This window comes from Protomyctophum parallelum, assembly GCF_964188405.1.
Source record: "Protomyctophum parallelum genome assembly, chromosome: 20".
Lineage (NCBI taxonomy): Eukaryota > Metazoa > Chordata > Actinopteri > Myctophiformes > Myctophidae > Protomyctophum > Protomyctophum parallelum.
In genome coordinates, this window is record NC_139718.1 from 12,532,530 (window position 1) to 12,555,032 (window position 22,503).

At 43.3% G+C, this 22,503-nt stretch overlaps 1 protein-coding gene across 1 annotated transcript; it reads left to right on the forward strand.

Annotated features, from left to right (window-relative positions):
* The first annotated feature begins 317 nt into the window (after nucleotides 1-317).
* On the forward strand, nucleotides 318-21,706 carry exoc5 (exocyst complex component 5). The gene is made up of 18 exons (XM_083792875.1): nucleotides 318-488; nucleotides 944-1,038; nucleotides 5,058-5,205; nucleotides 5,540-5,734; nucleotides 7,327-7,391; nucleotides 7,555-7,583; nucleotides 7,707-7,816; nucleotides 9,334-9,378; nucleotides 9,487-9,627; nucleotides 9,717-9,799; nucleotides 10,163-10,372; nucleotides 11,505-11,652; nucleotides 12,211-12,319; nucleotides 13,045-13,165; nucleotides 13,270-13,356; nucleotides 14,033-14,138; nucleotides 16,064-16,279; nucleotides 20,553-21,706. Exons 1-18 carry the CDS (start codon nucleotides 462-464, stop codon nucleotides 20,739-20,741), a joined length of 2,124 nt encoding a protein of 707 aa, XP_083649001.1. The 5' UTR covers nucleotides 318-461; the 3' UTR covers nucleotides 20,742-21,706.
* Nucleotides 21,707-22,503: the final 797 nt, after the last annotated feature.

A 22,503-nucleotide genomic window follows, 5' to 3' on the forward strand; every position in this document is an offset into this window, starting at 1 on the left:
AATCAGGTGACTTGTGCGCATGCGTGTTTGCGATCAGCTCTTGCTGCGTTCCAGACACGACGGAGAGTAGGAATTTCAGCTTAATCGACCTATGCATGGCGATCTAGTAATTAAGTTATTTTCGTTGTTCTCAGTTTCAGGACTACAAACTTGCATTATATAGCTAGTAGCCTACAGTTACTGTTACTAACTGTTTGCACAACTTTAGTTATTATTATTCAGACTACGACCGTTCCGATGCAATTGCAAATTCCCACTTCCCGAGACATGTTGAACGCAGCATATCCCCACCCTTTTCCCCATACAGGAAGCGGGGTCGCTAACTAGCTGGATCTATGCTGTCAACAAAGGGCAACACTGCAGGGAAAGCAGCAAATCTATCGGGAGGTCGGCAGTGTTGCCGATTCACCATCCCTCAAGTCTAAACAGCATCTCCCTGCGTTGCTAGCCGACTATTGAACATGGCAACTACAGCTCAGCTGTTCGAGGTGAAATGACTGGTGCACTAAAGTGCTGTGTTAGCAGGGTAGCTAGGTGGCTAGTTGTCGTTAGCTTCATGTATCAGCCAGGAATATTGAATAATGTCACTCTGACTACAGACTGGGCAAGGTTGTTTGTCCAGTGTGGAGAGAGGTGAATGAGAAAATGACCTGCAGATTAATTATTGTCGGCCGTAGAATTTGCATCACGCAGCTCAATTTAATAACGTACCAGTGCTATATTTATGAGTTCATTGAGTTGTGGTGTTACCGTGTTAGCTAATGTTAGAATGAGCGTATGTTCTTTAATCTAAAAAATGTGGGTAATAAATAATACAGTTTAGTCCTAAGTGAGCAACATAACGTGAATCCGGTTTAAAGGTCGCTTATGTGGGCGTGGTGTTGTTTTTTTTTTTGCATGGCAGTTTTGTACATTTGTTTACTTGGCACTTGCCTCCCTCCAGGAGCCTTTTGATGCAGATGAGTACATTGAAAGGTTGGCATGGAGAACACCAGGAGGAGGATCCAAAGGAGGTGCAGAGGCCTTTGATCCTAAAAGGTAGGCTATAGTGTTGTTTACACCAGTAGACAGTGGTTCTCGGGCGGGGAGTCGGGGACACCAAACCAGGGGTCCTTTAGTGGGTTTCAGGGGGTCCCCAGGTAAATGTGAGATATTTATAGCAACTAAATAGACGCTGGTGGGGTAAAGTAGACCCTTCAAGCAGTTACCATTACTTTCAGAGTGTGCCGCCTGAGCTGTGCGCATGCAAGGTCACTTCAGTGAGTGAGAGATTGCTACTGTATATATTGTCAGGGCAGAGAGTGACACGTCAGAATTCTCCAGGATAGACCAGCTCTCTGTCCTGCGCTTCGCGGGGCCCCCAAATCTGTGGACTGATATTGATCGAATCCGAATTCGTGATGTAACAGGTCGTATTTGCTTTCATATATGTCTTTGCTGTTCACATGTATATCACATGACCATTCAATTTGGGATAATTGTGGGCAATCAATAAATGCCAGATCTTGTGAATCCATAATTTTAAGTGTACAGCCTGTTTATTGGACTATTAGATAACCCTCTCACAGGATGGCGCATCAACGCTTATTACAGGTCTGTAAATCTGAGAGTGTACACATTTCTAGGGGGGCAGTGGTGGCCGAACGGTTTGCGGAGCGGTCTTGATATCGGAAGGTCGCTAGTTCGTATCCCCGGACCGGCACGTTAAAATTACCACCACTGAAGTTCCCTTGAACAGAGCAGGGCCTGGCTGTAAACAAGTTATTGAGCTTAGTCCAGTTACCCTGGGTAAACATAGTAACTTTCTTTCTTTCTTTTTCTTCTCCAAATGGTGTCCGTGACCTAATCATTTGGCTATGCATAAAGTTTGAGAATGCCACTGATTTACACCCACCACTACTCATAGACTTGTCTCATTTTCCTATGGATGGCAGCATAGCAAAAACAATCCAACTGATAGGCACAGTTGGGGCACATGTATGGAGTGGCTACCAATATGTTCTGCCTCCACTTATGAAGCATCATAATGTGATAATGTTATTGTTTACTATCAGAAAAGCGTTTGATAGCACATTTATCCAAAGTGCTTTACAATGTGCATTACACACACACACCCCAACGGCACGGCACTTTGACACTAACCCAGGGAGAGTAGTCTCCTTCATAGTTTAGTTAACATCTGTATTTACATCCTATTTTCAATGGATTCTGGAGAAACTCAACTTTTCAGATGCTCATAATTTCAACACATGGGGCAGTCCATTATGGATTCATTTAGTTTTTCCCAGATTATTAGTAATTATTTCTATGCCTCTTTATTTGTGATATATCTACCCGTTTGGAACCTCACCCTCCAGTATTAGCTCCGAGATGAGGTCCTGCGTTACCCTATCCCGGCAGAGGTAGAGTCCATCTAAATGCAGTGAAGATCACCTTTTTCGCAACATTATATACAAAAAACCATGGTAGTCCCAGACACCTACAGATGTTTGAGGTTTGGCTGGAAAGTAACATTTTTACGACGGGGTTAAAAAATCAATAAATCGACTACCAGTAAATACATTTAGTCAGCCTGTGCCATGTTTTCCCATTCAACCTGGAAGACCCCCCCCAACGTCATGTGGTAGTACTGGTAGTGGTAGTACTGCTCCCGATTCGGCTACGATGGGAAAACATGGCACATGCTGTCTGATTACATTTTGAATTGACTTTCAAATGACTTTCCGGTGACACCTCAAACATCTAGGTGTCTGGGACTACCTTTAATTTGTGTATACGATGCGAAAACGGTGATCTTCACTGCATTTCGACGGACTCTGCCGGGATAGGGTAACGCGGGACTTCATCTCAGAGCTAATAGCATAGGGTGAAGTTCCAAACGGGGCTACTTGTGAAGTTGTGATACATATCTAAAGATAATGTTTATAATATTAATTTAATAATATAGTATACACATACAATTCACAGAAATAAAATACATCCCATGTTGTGTCTCTACTATGACATCATTTCTTAAATACCGTAGCATAATGGACCATGAACTCCAATATTTGATTCATTGAGCTATAGTTGATTCATTGATGTATATAAAAGAGTAACAACAAAAATATTGATTAATAGAAAAATATGTTAAAATTATCACAAAATAAATTGTCGATTGATACAGCCCTATTTAGGAACCCACTCCGTGGAGATAGTTTTTGCGCAATTGTGTGATTGAAGCAATAACAAAATGGCTAGTTGATTGTGTTTTATATCCTAGTTGCACTCACTATTCATTCTGAGAAATATCAGCTAGTATTTATAAACTGTATTCTGAAAAATAAAATTCCAGAATAAGGGATCTCAGACTATAGTCTGAGAACATTTTTGGACCAATACTACATTTGTTTCTGTTTTGGAGAGAGCTTGCTGGGTTTGTAGTTGACGGGAATCATTCTACATTGTTGGAATAAAGTTTGAGTTTGGTGAGAATGTTGCTTGGTCTTATGTTTACATTTGGTAGCCAACTTCCATCCATCCATCCATCCATCCATCCTTTCTTAATACTTTCTTAATCACAAATACTACACAGTAGGCCTTTGGAAGAACCCCAACTAACTATTATGTCGATCCATGCAGCCTTATCTGCTTCCTCCACAAAACTGTTGCCACAACCTCCTATCAAGCTCTATTTAAACCTTAGTGAAGAGTCAGAGACGACGTATGGAGGCCACCATACTGTGAGTCACCAACCAGGGAATGAGAAGGGAAGAGAGACGTCCTTAATCTGTAGCCAGTGCAGAGGGAATTAGTCAAGAGATTATATACTCATCATTTTAGGATGTTTCCCACTCGTGAAATGTAGTGCTGACTTAGAACTCTTGCTCGGCCGTCCTGATGGCACTTAAAATGCAGCTGACGAGGCTCCTAGTTTTCAGAGCTTCTTAAGTCTAGGGACCCAGGAATTAAAACACCCAGTTACACACCATTCTGTAACTATTAACTGTAAGTGTTGGGTCAGTGGGACAGATTTAACCCCGCTTTTCAACAATTTCTCCTCCAGACTTAACATTTACATGAATTTGTTTTGTGTTTTACATGACGTTTGTCATGGATCTTAGTTTACTTGATCTGATTTTAATTCATTTGTCCTCTGCATTTAACCCATCCCAATGAGTAGTGAGCAGCACTTGGGGACCAACTCAGTTGAATTTCCAGAACCTTGGTCAAGGGCACTGCCAGTAGTATACCTAGCATGCATGTCCTTTGGTGTGGGGGGGAAATCGGAGTACCCAGAGGAATGTGTGTGTGGGCTGTGTGGGGGGGCAGGCAGGCAGGCATACATACCCACAGACTGGTTGTTGGAGGGTTCCAACAACTTGGATGCCCAAAAAGCCTGGAAAAGTATTGTAGTGTCTCTGCTATAATCGGCAGCCGTCATATATGGCGAGACGCTGCTACTTATACCCATAGATAGATGCTGGGTGACATGCCTCAGTGATGTAATTTGGTTTTCAATGTAATGAGTCCCGGGATGGTCTTTTAGATGAGTCCCAAGGACATTGTATTATGAGTCCCACTTCAACGACTTTGGGAGTCATATTTTGATTTATCTTTTTACAAATTGCAGCATTTAACTCCCATCTCATTTTATATGGTTATAATGTGGTTATATTCATGTAGAAAACGGAAGAAGAAATGATTGTTATAGCTAAAGCTAGCAAAATAAACTAGAATAAAAAACATTAGTACAGTAGTGCATCCCATGGATGCAGAGGTTGTTGTTTTATTGCGTCCCTTAACTATAAACTGTGTTTTGGGATGCAATATGCACCCTATTTTAATCTCTGACAGCTAGTGTAACTCTACTGCACCTTTACTATTTGTGTCCTTGTATGCATCTCCTTTGTGTGGACATAAATAAAGTGTGTGTGTGTGTGTGTGTGTGTGTGTGTGTGTGTGTGTGTGTGTGTGTGTGTCTGTCTGTCTCTGTCACGTGTGTGTGTGTGTGTGTGTGTGTGTATGTGTATGTGACAATTTTGTATGATTTTTGCCTATTTCTTCCACACTGACAGGCTGCTGGAGGAGTTTGAGAATCACATAGAAGAGCTGAAGCAACTGGACGAGAAGATCCAGCGCCGTGTGGAGAAGCTTGAACATCAGTGTCACCGTGAGGCTAAGGAATTTGCACATAAAGTACAAGACCTACAGAGGAGCAATCAGGTGAGGTGGATGGATAATGTACCGTAGATATCTTTCGATCCTCCTTGAGATGATTTTTCTCCTTGCTCTTAACGAAACGTATTTTTGATGAAGAAAAACGATGGAGCTCAGCTAGCACAAAAATGAATTTCACTCACTTCTTTACACCTGTGATGTGATCATGTGACGATTTATTCTGAATCAGATTCTAACGTGTCCTGTACAATCCGTGCAAATCCTTGTACTGTACGCCCGGCACGCACATATGTTTGCTTTCACTTTGTTGGCTGTCCTGTCACTTGATCTTTATGCACAGACACTACTTTACAAACAGTCCGGCTCTGTGTCCCTTCAGGTGGCCTTTCAGCATTTCCAGGAACTGGACGAGCACATCAGCTATGTGGCCACCAAAGTGTGTCACCTGGGAGACCAGTTGGAGGGAGTGAACACGCCTCGACAGAGGGCCGTGGAGGCTCAGCGTCTCATGACCTACTTCAACGAGTTCTTGGACGGGGAGCTTCGCAGCGACGTATTCAACAATCCCGAGAAGGTTAGTACACTGCACTACACACACCTAACTGTCCTACCATCCATCCACCGCCAGGGGTGCCGCCTTGTTTGTTTTGTTGTGGAGGCCCCGCTGTGATTGTTACTGTAGGTGAAACGCACGTGAACAGGATTATAATGGAAATGATTTACATTCATTTGCCAAGTTCATCCCTTTAGTTTGATCCCTCGGCTAATTTGGATTAATAAACTGTCAGTTGCTTTCAAAGTTTCTGATAATAGCTGGCTGATTGACTAGCGTGGGTGTCAACATGCTCATGTCAAGCCTAATTGCATTAATTGTAGAGTCAGAGTGAGCCTGTTTCTCTCAATTTACAGTACGTCACATTAACCCATTCTGGGTGGGAACCCCTTTTGGTGTTAGCATCATGTTATGCTTTAGCTATTGAAAAATAGCAGATCTACAAGCTCATAGCGTGCCACCGAGTGGCGTGCTACGAGCTTGGAGGTCTGCTATTTTTGAACGACTGACATAGAAACATAGCTTTTTCAGAAAACTGTCAGGATGTAGAAGACATTTTTAGAATCGTCCTCGGGTCTAAATGGGTTAAAGACAAGGTACTCCAATGTGCATCTCTGCTGAATGCAGACCAAGTTTATATTAGACAAATTACCCTACTGTTGTTGACCCCTAAAAGCATTGACATTGGGATATTGTAGTTGGTTTCTAGAGAGGTTGGGATGCTCCAGATGAATTCCTGCTTGGAGGAGAATCATTAGTGGTGCTGGAGCAGAGCGGGGGTGGGGGGAGGTCAATCCCAGAGACGAGAGCTGTAGATGGGGCTAGGCTTTCGGAGAGGCATACAGGAATATCTGACCAGATTCTTTTTCCTGAGCATACCTCCAGACGAGGGGGAAAGAGGAAAGCTGCAAGTGAATAGCTGAAGGGGGATGGCTCTGCTAATCCTTCTGAAAGGGAGGGCTGGGCCGCCAGCGTGGAGACAAGTGCTGCTAAACCCTGACTGCAGGGAGACGGCTACATTACTTACATGGGATTTAGCTAATCTTAGCTGGGGGACAGATACTTAGAAAACCTTCGCCGAGCAGAAAGACTGGATCCTCCTCACGGGAGCAGAGTAATGATGTTAGCTGAGGCAGGCATCTGCGGGAACAGAGGAGTTGCGGACGGCGGGCCTTTCGTAGGTCCGGAGCTTTTTCAGCCAGCATGTATGTCATGGGGAGGTAGGGGGGCGTGGGGAGGGTTCTCGACAGGGGCCTCTTTTTTTAGACCGATATCCCTGGCCGGACAGATTATTGAAGGCGATTTACACTCCTGTGGGATTACAGCCTATTCAGAAAAAAAGCATGCTAATAAAGAGTTGGACGTGCTGCTAAGTCAGAGCTGCTGCTGCCACCACTGCTTCTGCCGATGCTCAGGTGAGCAGCGTCTGCTTGTTATCAGCTCCATGGCCAACAGGGGGAGGTGGCGGAGGGCCGCTCTAAGATGATGATTGAGTCGTTTTCCAGTGGCCTGTCTGCTCTGCCAGTTTGGATGTCCACCTCTCAGTGTCCACTCAGGGTCTCTCTCTCTCTCTCTCTCTCTCTCTCTCCTTTGTTCACCTCGCTCCTCATCAGATTAAGGAGGCGGCTGATATCATTCAGAAGCTGCATCTCATTGCCCAAGAACTGCCATTCGACAGGTGAGTCAGGTGTCCTAGAGCTAGAGGCAGCTTTAGGCCAAATATGGATCAACGATGCTTTGGTGTTAGAATAATACATTGTAAAAGTTACTGAAAAATGCATACATTTGTACTGTAGGCTCAAAGATGTAATTGACTGAATCATTTTGTTCTAATTTCACAGATTTGCAGATGTCAAGGCAAAGATTGCAAGTGAGTTGTATTTCAACTATAGTCATTAAATTATCCAGGGCACAAGGTCACAAGAAATTAAATAAATAAAACATTTTGTGTGTGTGTGTGTGTGTGTGGTTTTTGTGTGTGTTTTTTCCCCAGGTAAGTACCATGACCTGGAGCGTCAATTGATCCAGGAGTTCACCGCCGCCCAGCGTAGGGGTGAGATTGGACGTATGCGGGAGGTTGCAGCGGTTCTGTTACATTTCAAGGTGATCCAGAGACATTCTGCAATCATTACATTACTCCATCCTCTTGTTCTCTTCAGCATTACATTATGAACCACTTTCACCCTAGCATCCCTATTTTGAGCATTATGAACCACTTTCACCCTAGCATCCCTATTTTGAGCATGTCGTCATAGGTAATAGTTGTTAACAGTTTGACTGTTTTTTACGATTAACCCGCATTTTAATCAACCCCCCTTCACTGCCGAGATTGTTGTATTACCTTTAGAGCATACGCTGAATTATTTGGGCTTTTAATCCGCGAAAATCCATCAAAAAAAGCTCCCGTGGTTTGTTATGATCTGTGTGTAGCATCCACCATCTTGGTGCACCCGGAAGACGCACACAAGATTGGTTTCAATGAGGCGTTGCACCCAATGCATTTCCATTGGCCTCAATTTCCCAGAAGCCCTAGCAGCCCACAGCATGTGACGATTTCCGGTTTCGTCATCACAGCGAAGGCATCCAGTCTCATACTCCGCGACGAAGACGGATTTTCTTTTGATTCATTACATTACGGCGGATTAAACACATAAAACAAAAGGCGGGTATGTCCGATACGGCAGCGACATTAACCTGGAGTAATCCATTCCCGGCACGGAAACTGTTAAGGAACATTTTAAAACGGCCTGTTTATTTGTTTCCACATAAAGATGAATCGTAAATGTATACAAATAAACTAAGACAAACTAGAATGGTATAAATTAAACAATACTGTTTTTATGCAACACTGTCGTACGTAAAAGTATAAAATGGGGCATAACCAGACAACATAGCTAATAATAGCATTTGCTAATTGTGAGATTGTAGATCGGCTAGTTTAACTGTTTAACCCATTTAGACTGGGAACCTCTATACTGCACCGAAGTATCTGTAGAGGGCGCTAAATCCACTGGTTCATGTACTTTTTATTTGCATTGTAATCCACATAGGGGGATTTTAGATCACCTCATATAACTTGAACTGTGTTTGAAAAATAAACAAATCATCCCTGCCGTTTCACTCATATGGATATGAAGAATCAAATGACTGAGAGAAAACGCTATTGTTACTGCTGCTGAATTAGTTACATTTTAGCTAGAAACAGACATGAAATACGATTGACTGACAATCATAAACGATACAGAGACACCTCCCTGACAATTTCGCTGAGACAGTTTGTTCATTTTTGGGCCACAATTCTTATATGAGATTATTTTAAGATGACCCCATGTTATTCTCCATAGAGAAAAACTTCCATGAACCGGGGGATGAGCGAGTGACGTCAGGCCTTTGGCGCTTTATACCTTTTATTTTCAATCTGGGAACCCCTTTTGGGATTGTATATAGTAGCATCAATGTACAGTATATAGTAGCATCAATTGTTTTGTATTTTCTATTTTTGAATAAATACGTTTTTCATGTCTAAATGGGTTAAAAACGTTTATGTGGTTATTGCTAATATGGAAGTGCAGTGTCAATGTTGCATTGATGGAGAGGTAACACGTCTCTTTCTGTAACAGGGTTATGCACACTGTGTGGACGTCTACATCAAACAGTGTCAGGAAGTGAGTGGTACAGTGTTCCCCATACTCTCAAATAATATCCCAAGTATCTCTTATTATAGCCAGTATTATGCACAGGCCACAAATTACCCCTTCTGTTTATCTACCCAGGGGGCATACATGAGGAACGATGTGTTTGAAGACACCGCAGTCCTCTGCCAGAGAGTCAACAAGCAAGTGGGGGAGGTCTTCAGCAGCCCGGAAGCCGTTATGGCCAAACTCATCCAAAACATCTTTGAGAACAAACTACAGGTGTACTATTTGCAATTGTCATTGTGTATTGGCTAGATCCCACCATAACTTGTGTTGTTCTGTTAGACTGATAGCTTTTGTGTTTACAGGCCCACGTGAGAGAAAAACTGGACGAGACCCGACACTCTGACGTGGAACAATACCTCAAGCACCTTTATGACCTTTACACAAAGTAATTCATGTATTTCTTTTTATTCAGTGAATCCCTATTCGTCGTCATATGGACAATAGCGAAAGTTGCCAATCTACAAGCTCATAACGACGTGTTTTGTGATGTGGTGCATTGTGAGCTTGCACCAGTCTATAATGACATTCCCAAAATTGCGATGCCAGGTTGAAAGCGGTTAAAAAGGTTATTTTCAATTAAAAAACTTAACTTTGTCTGCTTGACACAAATTCACAGTGAACCGTAAAACATTTAAATTTGAAAACAAAGAACAAATAGTCTAACAAGGCAACAGTACACGTGACACGTCACTCGACAAACGATGACATATATAAAAAGTGACTTCATCACAATGTTTGTGCCCTCCAGGACCACAGCGTTGACACACAAGCTGACGGAGTTCAACCTAGGCTCAGACAAACACACCTTCCTGTCCAAACTCATCAAGAGCATCTTCTCCTCCTACCTCGAGAGCTACATCGACATGGAGAGAGACTACCTTCGCACTCGCAGTGCCTCGATCCTGCAACGCTTCTACGACTCAAAGAACCACCAGAAGCGCCCCATTGGCGGCGGCAGGTGGGATTCAGGTTTCACTCTCAATGCCGTTGGAGTGTGAAACCCAAAATACACTGACAATGGTCCTTTTATGTTAACTTCAGTACGGTTGAGTTTCCCACATAAGTAGGGTGAGAACCCGCCAACACTTGGCTCACCAAACCTCCTGAATCTGCTCTGTTTTGTAATCTATTCATTATTATGATGTATTTATTTATTTATTAAGCAGTTTATTACGCACACTTTTAAGTGCTTCAGCTTTACATAAAACTTGAAAAAGATAAAACTTGAAAAGATAAAAACTTGATTTGGGTGTAACATATAGTGAGAAATAACAGCATTAAGGGAATCAAACAATATTGCATAATGTTAAATTATGGAAAGGCCTTTTAGATAAAAGTTTTAAGAAGGGATTTAAAAGAAAATGGTGATTTGCAAGCCTGAGCTCCTCAGCCTTGTCATTCCAGAGCTGTGGAGCCCTGACAGCAAAGTCACGGTCACTTGTCTTCAGCCTCCATTCAGGAATAACCAGCAGGTTCCAGTTAGGACTCAAATGTAATCACATGTAGTCAAACAGCTTAAAACAATCAGTCAAATCTTAAAAGCCAGTGTAGCGTTATAGAAGTAATGCGTTCACGTGTCCTGGTTTTAGTTAAGTGACCCCACCAATATTCCTACAAACCAAACGGATCCACAGACGTCAGACGACGCCATAGCCACAATATTACACACTGCCCTCTCCCACCTGAAGAAAAGGAACTCCTATGCGAGAATGATGCTGTTTAGAGATTACAGCTCAGAGTTAAAAATGCTAATATACCCCCAGTGTATTCTGTACAATGTAGAGCTTATTATGCGTTTTTAAGACATGTTAAAACAAACACTATTGCAATAGGCTTGAAGAAATAGAAGCTTGTATGATTATTTTGGTGTCTAAAACTCAAAGTTGATCTGATCCTATATTCCTGAGATTATAAAAATATCTGTGAATGAGTCCGTTAATGTGGCTCTCAAAGTTTAGGTTGGGATTAAATAAAACCAAGGTTTTCGGCTACACATCTGTGACATTGTTGGATATAGGTCCAAGTGAAGACTAAAGTTTAAAGTCTGTAGCGAGTCTAATCCCTCCTTTTCTCGCTGTCCCCTCCCGCAGTATCCAGGAGCTGAAGGAGCGAATAAGACAGCGCACCAACTTGCCCCTGGGCCCGAGCATTGACACCCATGGAGAGACCTTCCTGTCCCAAGAGGTGGTGGTTAACCTTCTGCAGGAGACACGACATGCCTTTGAAAGATGCAACAAGGTGAAAATCCCCTGTTCATGGGAGTATTCTGTATTTTTGTCAAAGGAAATAAAACGGACACATTTAAAATGCTCGCACACGAGCACAGGGCTACTACAGACTCAGTCTGAAGAAGAGCCTTGTGCTCGAAACATCACAGATAATTTTGGTGCAATAAAAAAAGCATCTGTCAGCTCGGACTGGCATAGCGTTCCGGGCAACTAGTGGCTGCGTGTCGTGGGTTTGAGTCCCGATTACCTTTGCTGCTTGTCTTCCTCCCATCTCTCTCCCCGTTTCCTGTCAAGCTACTGTATCTATATCCATCAAAAAAGGCAAACAGCCCCCCAAAAAATATATATAAAACAAATACACATCTGTCGCAATGGAGCCCTCAGTGCTCATCGCTCAGCACCTGGCCAAACGTGAACTGGGGATGTGCATGTGTTGCTCTCTTTTCGTGCATTTATGTCAAGTCAACATACAGTATGCAAGGGCAAATCCTGTCTTTGCCGAGTGAAGAAACCCTCTTCAGCTGAGTGCAAATTGCATCGCCATTCTCTTCTTTTTGCTGTGATCCAGTTGTCAGATCCTGCAGACTTGCCCAAGAATGCCTTCTCCATCTTCCTGCTACTGGTGGAGCACCTGTGTATGGATCACATCGACTACGCCCTGGAGATTGGCCTCTCGGGTATGTCTATCTCAACTACCTCCCTGGAGCACAGCCATCATCAAAGAATGTCTCAGCAAGTGGTTGTTGATTGGTATTGAACAAAGTTCACTAGCAGATGACTTGTATAGCAGATGATAGATGGAGCCCGCACAACCACAAGTACAAATATACTTTCTTTATTGAGAAATCTGATATCTGAAATCTTATATAGGCGTTGACACTAAAGCTTGCCCACCAGCCCCTCGCAGGTAAATAAAACGTTTGGGCAGGTGGAGTCTGCTTTCAGGTTGCCCGACCAGGCAAGTGCTCGTTTGAGAGGGTATGCAGCAATCTATAAACACAACACGCAATATCTGTCTAAACACAAATATAAAATAGTCATATTCATGTGACATTTTTTATCACACAGTTGAACGGATATTCAAATTCTACCTACAATTTTATAATGGACAATTTGGGCAAGTGCCTCTGAGACCTTAGTGTCAACCACTGTTATATAGCACCATTTTCCAAAGCATGTTACAATGTATTCATGGAGTCAATGTACAGTGGAGGCAGCCATGCAAGGCACTGCTTGACAGAGAAGTTAAGGCCGGCGGTTCAGTGTCTTGCTCATGGACACTTCGACATGATGCCAGTAGCGGGGATCAAACATTGAACCCAGAAGCTAATTCCCCCCACTGTTAATCCACCTTTTTGTGTACGCTAATCATTCATCCTGTTCCTCTTGCTTTGAACTACAGCTATCCCCTCAGCAGATGCCAAGAACGCCAACCTGTACTTTCTGGATGTAGTCCAGCAGGCCAACACGATCTTCCACCTGTTCGACAAGCAGTTCAACGACCACCTTATGCCTCTCATAAGGTCAGCTCATTCAAATCAGTGCTTCCTGCTGGAAGCTGTTAGCTCCTCACCTAGATTTGTTTTTTGCAGTCAAAAGTAGGAACCTCTGACATTTTTGTCTACAGCTCCTCCCCAAAGTTGGCAGAGTGTCTGCACAAGAAGAAAGAAGTGATCGAACAAATGGAAGTCAAACTGGATACAGGCATTGACAGGTCAGTTTTCCAACTATATAGTAAATATAACGGATTTAGCAAGAATGCTAATTTCCATCTGTAGTCCGACTCCCCATACAGAAAACAATCAAAGGAATTTTGCGCAAAGTGTGTCTGGACTGCACGTCTGCACCTCACATTCCCCTCTGGTGATAGCCCTTGTACTGATGCCCGTGTCGGGCTTCCGTTTTATAATTGTTTAATGAGCTTCCAGTTATCAAAGTTATCAAAAATAGGAAGCTGCAGTGATGTTTATTTTTATTTTTATATATATATACCTTTATGGCTCTTTTATATAGCTTAAATGTCGTCATACCAGAAACGGTACTCTATGTGAGAGAAGATCATACATTGCAAATGTGTCCTTCTGTTTTAGCATTTATATGTAGACTCAAATTAACCCGTTTTGACCTGAGATCAGATTCTAAAAATGTCTGTTTGAAAATGACAGTTTTCTGAAAAAGCTATGTTTCTATGTCAGTCGTTCTTCGATAAAAAAAAAATAGCAGACCTACAAGCTCGTAGTGCGCCACTCGGTGGCGCGCTATGAGATTGTAGATCTGCTATTTTTCAATAGCTAAAGCACAAGATAATGCTAACGCCAAAAGGGGTTCCCGCCCCAAATTGGGTTAATGCGCCCACTACACCAGTTCATATTCTCTATACATCCATCCAGAACAATTAACTGCATGGTGGGCCAGATGAAGTACATCCTGACGGAGCAGAAGAAGACCGACTTCAGGCCAGAGGATGAGAACAACGTCATGATCCAGTACACTGCAGTAAGGGAACGCACAGCCATAGCTTCTCGTTTTGACTTGGCTCACATGCAAAACTAAACAAATGAGAAAGCAAGGTGGGCATCACAACATCCTGGGCACCTTGGAAGAGTGGGCTCTAGGGAGATGTGGGCACCTAGAAGAGTGGGCACCTGGAAAAGTGGCCACTAGGGAAATGTGGGCAACTGCAAGAGTGGGAACGTTATTTGTTAGTTGAGCATGTACAGTAGGCTACATGAACAGAACATGACAATGTTGCATCTATGCAACCAATGAAACAATAATTATTATTTGAACTAGTCCATACCCAGGGATGTGAGCACTCAGGGGAAAGTAGCCATGAAAGTGCATGGTAGGCCACCACTGGTGCTTTAGAGTCGGGATTTAAAATATAGCATCCGGAGACAGTCTATCCCTCTTCCATTCACTCTTCTCTGACTGAGACTAATGTTGCGTTCACACGGGGCAGATTAAACTATGCAGTCTACCATTCATTGTCAAAGGAAGCCATGCGGCATGATGTTGCAAAGGCGCAACGACGCATGTAGCCGCTCCAAATAAATTCACAACGCGTCTTTGCATCGTTTCATCTACCCGTGTGGCATATTGCAGTATTGCATATTGCATCTGTTCTAATGTGCTGATCAATCAGGTTTTTTTCCTGTGGTGATAATATACATTTCTCAATAGGTCACACATTGCTTCTTAATATGTCCAGTTTCAAAAGTCGTTTGACAAAATAAAACAGGCATGTATTTCTATGACTCGATCTCTGCCTATCACCGACAGTTACAACACACATATACACACGGACCGTGCAGCTCATCATTCACAGAGAGAGACGTTTTTCTCCGGCTCGCCTCGTTGATGTGAACCGCAGAGAGATGGCACAATAAAGCTGTGATGCTCTGGTCCGTTGCATCATTGAGCAACCAATCTTCTACACGCTAACGCTATTGGCACCAAGAGTTAACACAATGTGGATTTGAACAGTGCATGTGTTAATGTGTGTGTGTGTGTGTGTGTGTGCTATGGTGATTATATCCAAAGAGCCCTCCTCATAAAACGCAGTGTTTGTGTGTGTGTGTACACTGCGTTTTTAAACACCCTAAACGCAAGTCTTTTATAAGTTTCTTTGTGTATGTGTTCTAAACATGACGACAGAGGGCTGCAACCACAGATCCACAGATCCCATAGGCCGAACTGCCAATCTCCGGGGTTGACACAAAATGCTAATAAACGGCTTACACGGGAAAGTGAAAAAACGGGCATTGTCATTTTGTGTATATGCTAATGGTCAATGCCCATGATCAATTGGTCAACCTGCTGAGGAGAAGCATGCGGGACAGACTTTACGTGTGACTGACTGACGGACAGACAGAGGTGTCCTTAACTATACTGTATGTAGGATTGTGGTGAAACTACAGGAGACTAATCTATAAACACAACACGCGATATCTGTCTAAACACAAATATAAAATTGTCATATTCATGTGACTCAGACTACTGAGTGTGTGACAGCACTGAAATTCAGTCTTACAGGCACTTACAGAGTGCCCACTCTTCCTAATGCCCAGTTTCACTGGTGCCAACTCTTCCCAAAAAGATGGTTACCAGATTTACCTAGTGCCCACCTTTCCTGTATTTGGCACATCTCTGCAGTGATTGAGGCTTGTCATAATAGAAGAACATTCTCATGAGTTAAAATATGCCAGTGGGCTTAAGCACAGCCAAACGACTTAAAGTTTATAATCCCACCCTTACTCCCTCACATATCCAGTACCCATACTGTGTGTGTGTGTGTGTGTGTGTGTGTGTGTGTGAGAGAGAGAATCTTGTGTGTGTATTCGAATATCTTTGCTAATCTATCTGCCTATGTATGATCTGCCATATGATGATTATGTTACGTGACCTGTGCTCCTCTGCAGGCCTGCTCCAAGGTGTGTCTGTACGTTAGCCGACAGGTGGAGCGCGTGCGGAAGTCCATGGACGGGAAGAACGTGGACACGGTGTTGACGGAGCTGGGCGTGCGCTTCCACAGGCTAATTCACGAGCACCTACAGCAATACAGCTACAGCTCCATGGGAGGCATGCTGGCCATCTGCGACGTGGCCGAATACCGACGATGCGCCAAGGACTACAAGGTGCGGGGGTGGGGGGGCATGGTGACTTCTATGGATGTACAAGACATAAGGAACACACGTCAAACCATTTCCAAGTCCTTTAACTCATTGAAGGTCAAGTACTGATTTGACAGATTTTTCACAAAGACCCTCCAGGCCAAAATCGTTTAACTTTTTAAAGGGGCTTAAATTGATAACGTTATAATCATGACTTAAGACAAATCTTACAACTCTCGTTCTAAACAAATAGAACAAATTTATGGTGGCCTGTGCTGAACTATTGCTACTGCCATTTAGCGGTGGATGACAAAACAAAAAAGATACTACAACATGGTACGTCCAGGGGAGAGTTGTGATCTGTACCTCGTTTCTGCCTTGATTAGTAGATGTGGCTCAGGAGGGGAGATGGGTTAATTAATGAATAGATTTTAAATTATTAGTTTATTTATTCATTTTAAACATTTCAAAAATGTGTGCATGGGGTGGGGAAAACAGTATTCTGTGTACACTCGAGTCACACCAAAGGGAATTCATACAGTACATTTGATGTATAAGCTGTGTTACAAGACTGGTGGGTAACATAGTCCAGTGTTTCCCAACCTTTTTTGTCCCAGGGAACACTTTTCGTGTGTGTGTGTGTGTGTGTGTATATATATATATATATATATATATATATATATATATATATATATTATTTTTTTTAACTTTTTTTCCACATGACGTATGAAACGACAAGTGCAGTGTGCATTATTTTATGGCTTGCCCATTTTCTCTCTTTTGAATAATTCTGTGCAATTAGCACATTCAACACAAACAACTGTTTCCATAAAACAGACTAACATAGGCTACTTCTCTATAATTGCGAGAGCAATGCGTTTGTGGCGCAAACTTTGACTAATATTGTTTTAGAGCAGTGGTTCTCAAACATTTTCATGCCAAGAGCAAAGGACCCCCATCCCCCAATATCTTTTCAATATACAAAAATAATCCCAAAATCGCTTATAAACAGATTTGGCAACACTGGCCAGAAACGACCAGTGTTGCTTCTTTTTGTCTTATTTTGTATAGACCTAGGTGGCTTGTTTCTGCCATAGAGTTATACTGGCAACACCTCTGGCTTCTAGCTGGTCTGGATATGTGCTGCTCGTCGACTCGTCTGTGTGTGTGTCAGTCCCAGCTCCGTGACTGGGAGATGGGACAGTGGATAGTCTGGATAGAACTTTCTGTTACAGTTAAATCCATATAAAAGTACCACACAACTGAAAAGTATTGCGACTGTGACCGCAAGTTAGAAACGTGTGTGGCTATAATGAGGCACAGCTGTTTACAATGCGATGCAAAATTAACAGCGGGGGTTTTGCTTTTGGTCTGGATGGATGAATTGCACAGGTTTATCAAGCGCTTTTTTGGACTGCAACGTACGGTGGAGTCTATTGTTCCGCCGTTGTTGTTGTCACACGTCTAATTAGACGTGTTACAACAACGACGCAACAATAGGAAGCCTGCAGCTCAGTAGCCATTGCTTTCGGGGGAGGGATAGTGTTATTTCGGTCAAATCAGGCGGAACACCTGGACACATCAAACGGCACACCAAAGCTCCGCGACACACAGGTTGGGAAACATAGTCAATCATGGGCTGTTGTGTGGGGGTGGGTGGGTGGTGTAGTGGTACAAATAAAGGCCCGGCCCCAGTAAAAGCCCAGGTAAAGAAAACATATTAAATTACCCTAAGGGCTCTGGTGGACAGTTCACAATAATTTTCATAGTAGTAGTTATTCATGTACAACAACATTCATACTTCATCGTACTACTCACCATTGCTCAGTTTCGAGTTTCAATAGAAACTGAGCAAAAGAGAGAAGGGAAGTTGTTGATAGTCGGGTTGTGGCTGTGGGTGCCTCCGTGGCCGACAGCAGTGCATACAGAGCAATACAGTTGTAAACAAAGTATTTGATCCGCCATGGTGGATGAGTATTCTGCTAGTAACTACCATCCAGTTATGTAATCATTTGACTCTCAAACCGATGTTAACAGGTGCTGGTCTTTCAGTGCACAGCAGCCCAGGTCTATGACATCTCTGCTAAAACTCTGCTGTCTCCTGCCTCTTGTTTCAAGATTCTAACAACGGCAAAACCACTGCATGTGTGATGTTTGAGAAATGTATTTGACATCACCCACTTGTCAAAGGAGTGCCTTTCTAGCGTTAATATATTCATCATTATTGGTATTAAATATTACAAAAATATTTAATTGAAACGTTTCCCTGTGGCATGGCCTCTACTCTCTGTAAATCTTTTTAGCTATAAATATCATTGGCTGCCAAACACGAGTTTTGTTTAGTTTAGTTTTTTTGACGCTGGATGGCGCTGTTCACTAACCTATGGGTCACCATTGGTTTCGGGTGTTCCCGGGACACGTTGATCACATGAGCCAAACTGCTTTCCCAAGCTTGTAGGAGCCGGTGGAAAAACATGCATTCCCAATGGGACAACTGCGTGCACCACTCGTTCTACACCAGAGCCTGTAGCTTTCAAACTGATCATCTCGTATGGATCAGGATTATATTCCGATTCTAGGACCCGTGAGCGTCATTTAAGGACACCCGTGTGCGGAATGGAGCGACACAGAATATTGTATGATTTTTCAAAGTTTGGTGAAAAACGCTCTGAATCCTGTCAGTGTTGCAGATTGTGAACAAAGCTGCACAAATCACATTGTGTTCAGTGGTGAAGCTGATTAACTATGTACACAAGTTCCACACTCTTCATGAGTTTCACTTTCACATTCAGGCTTTTTCATGCTGCATTTGTTTATGGCCAGAGACGGCTCTGTTTTGTGACGGCATGCACATACTGTAGCCACGAGGTGTGATTGGTCTAAGTCTGAGGAGACGGGTACACAGATGAATGGAAAAAGGGGAATATCCGCACTCTCTTAATAAAGTTTGAGTTGCCCCTAAAGGGCATGCCCCTAAAGAATATTTAATTTAAATATATTATTTTAGGGTGACTTGATTAATTGACATCAAAAGGGCCTGTTGGCTCAAACCCACAATGCAATATTTTGTTTTCAAGAGTGTTGAATCTCTAGTCTATATTCTCATAGTAATCATTGCTAAACAAGAAATGATGACATAGTAATTTGGTGAAACAAGCGCTCTCTGTTGTGCATCTGTCCCGTCCCCCAACATATTATTATTTTTGTAACGTGTTTTTTGTGTCACAACCTCGCGGCCGTTGCATTCGTTTGCGACGTTCTGTTTGTGGTTCAATCACTGTGTTTTGTTGTGGCTTTCCTGCTGTCCATGCAGATTGGCTACTTGAGTGGTGCAGACTCCCATTGGCTTAGGCAGCGTTTCAGAGTATACCATTGGCTTAGGGGGCAGTCAATCAATGTCAATGAATAGGTCGCTAATAAAAATGGCCTGTTGTATGTCAGGTATCACCTGACAAAAAGAAACAAAATACTCATTGATGGAACTCACTGATGCTTTCTATGGCATAGGCAGCTCCGGCATAAAATGTGCGCAGCTGCTGGACATGAGACTAATTAATTAGAGCGACAGAGAGAGAGAGAGTAGTATGGGTGTGCGTCAATTTAACAAAGGTGCAGGCGATCAGAAATCAGCAGAGAGTGATCGACGTTTACGCTACACTATGCTGAATTGAAGTGGACTCGGACCCAGACTTTTTTTTCCTCCCTGGAAATAAAAACGTCTGGGTTTCCGAGGCTAGGTTTCACCTGACAAAAAGAAACAAAAGAATCATTGATACAGAGGGCTGTATTTTGCGTGTCTTAAGTACCAGGTCTTATTCCCTAACTTGAGTAAACTAAAGACCTGGAGGCGTGATCAATGCTCTTTGGCCACTCAGAATAGCCAAATGGCATTGATCACTCCTCCAGGTCTTTAGTTTACTCAAGTTAGGGAATAAGACCTGGTACTTAAGACACGCAAAATACAGCCCAGAGTGTGCTGATAATGAGCACAATTTGAACTATACTGTACTGCAACATTCTTACACGGTAATCGTTATACAGTTGGAGCCAGAATGCGTTTATATTCTGGGTTTCCAGGAATATCCTGATCTCTGTATGGGGGTCTAGATTATCAGTGCTTTGGAAACTGCCCGCCGATAGGTCCAAATTGAGCTGCCCATCTGGATAGTTGGCCGATACTAGTAGCCGTCCCTAATTGGAAGTTTTACAGTAGGTGGCAAGAGTTTTGCTCATTTTGTATTTGTCCCAACAGGTGCCTCTGGTGCTGCAGCTGTTCATTTTGTATTTGTCCCAACAGGTGCCTCTGGTGCTGCAGCTGTTCGACACGCTCCACGCTCTCTGCAACCTCCTGGTGGTCGCCCCTGACAACCTGAAGCAGGTCTGCTCGGGCGAGCAGCTGACAAACCTGGACCGGAACCTCTTGCATGCCTTCGTCCAGCTGAGAGTAGACTACCGCTCGGCCCGACTGGGTCGCCACTTCAGTTAATGACCGACTCAGCCGTCCGCTGCCCTCCGTCCAATCACATTGTTGCCCCCGTGCTTTCAGACAATGCACCTCAGAGCTCATTTCCCCGCTTCAGAGCATTATTTCATGTTGGATTGTCTCTCAGGCATATGGAATTTTCCAGGATTGCTTTGTCCATTCAACGAGACAAAGGCTGCAGCCTCCTTCAATCTGGGATTTGTGCATTTTTATGTCTAATGTCTATGGACTGAACTTTATTTGTTTTTAAATACTAATCCAACACCAATCCACGTGGGTTATAATTTAACCTGCTAGTAAACGGGCAACATTGATTTCCTTGAACACAAAGAAACAGACTTGTTGTTTTGATTGTGCCAAATATATGAATCTTAAAATGTGGTTGCACTTGTGCACAGGAACAGACTGTAACGCTGCTGTAAAAGGAAGGTTATGACCGTTGTCTTGGGACAGCCACAGACTGTAGACATCTCAGCCGAGCATGAGATAAGACACATGACCACCTCTTTAACCCTCCACCCCTGACTTCAGAGCGGAGTTCGAGAGGGCACCACTACAGAGAACTGTGATGTGAGCCGTAAGCAGGTCTGAGAACCCCCTTGGGAGATTTGGGTGGTCCCAAATTAGGCTGAGATGACTGGTGTGATGGGTCAGTGAATATCTGTCACTGTAATTGCACAGATCAACACCTGCTCATCCAGCGGTGCCCGCACTCCCATGTCCTCCATTGTTGACTGGATCAGCGGCGTTTCTGGGTCAGGGCTTGTTGAAATGCTGGCCCCTGCTGATTAAGGAATCAAACTTGTGTGGAGTTCTTCACACAGGGATTATTGAAGGTTCACTGTCACCGTCTCTGTTCTCAGCATGGAGACCATTCATTTGCCTGAAACTGCGTGCTATGCTAACCTGTTCCCAGTGTACCGCTGTTTACCTTAATCAATGACTCATTAAAAAGATGTGATTCATCACGGTACCTTTTTTATTTTTATCCTAGTATCCCTCTCCCTTTAGCAAACCGCCGGGATCCGGAAATTGAAAAGTTCCCCCCGCTCTCTGGGCGAGTGTCACTTTCAAAGTGAGACGAAAATGTGCAACTTCCTTTTCTATGGAAGTCATCAAGTATTCATGGGAATTCTTGCCACCAGAGTAAAGTTCTTTGTGAGTCTTCAGGAAGTGAACAGAGCGGAGGGGATTAGATATCTACTGGTTGATGAAATGTGTGCAGTAGTCATGGACTGAGGCAAGCTGGGGAGATAGAGACGGCTGAGAGCTCTGCTTCAGCTCCGGCTGGCTGCTGTTGTGTAGAAGGTACACACTGCACTGTGCAAAGTCAAACAACATAATTAATTAGGCTAATATTAATATTATCAATGCCACATAAATTCAATTCTACCAGCCCTAATCACAACTGGATAGCTTGTAAAAAATATTTTGTTAGGCCCTGATGCAAACACTGGTTCTTTTCCAAACATTTGAAAACTATTTGTTTTTGCCGTGATTAATGTGTGCACCACAGGAAGGGGCTGGGGAAGCCAGGCCCGGCCAGGGACGATAACTGGTGTTGAGACGAAGGCAGAGGCACAGTCTGGCCCCAGGGACTCCCAGCCCAGGCAGATGGAAGAGGGGGAGGTATGTGGTGTTTTGCAGGGGGTGTTTGAGCAGGTGGAGGGGATTAGTAATACTGTCAACACTGGATAGCTGGATAAGACTGTCCTCTCTTACTCGTCAACCCGAACACAGTTGAGCGGCTCTTTCATATACACAT

What these genes read in the sequence shown, in the direction of transcription:
- exoc5 (XM_083792875.1), top strand. Translation starts at nt 462, where the DNA reads ATGGCAACTACAGCTCAGCTGTTCGAG. An exon ending in CAAGAACTGCCATTCGACAG is followed by an intron (nt 7,392 to 7,554) that starts GTGAGTCAGGTG and finishes CTAATTTCACAG; the next exon opens with ATTTGCAGATGTCAAGGCAA. An exon ending in CACCTTATGCCTCTCATAAG is followed by an intron (nt 13,166 to 13,269) that starts GTCAGCTCATTC and finishes TTTTGTCTACAG; the next exon opens with CTCCTCCCCAAAGTTGGCAG.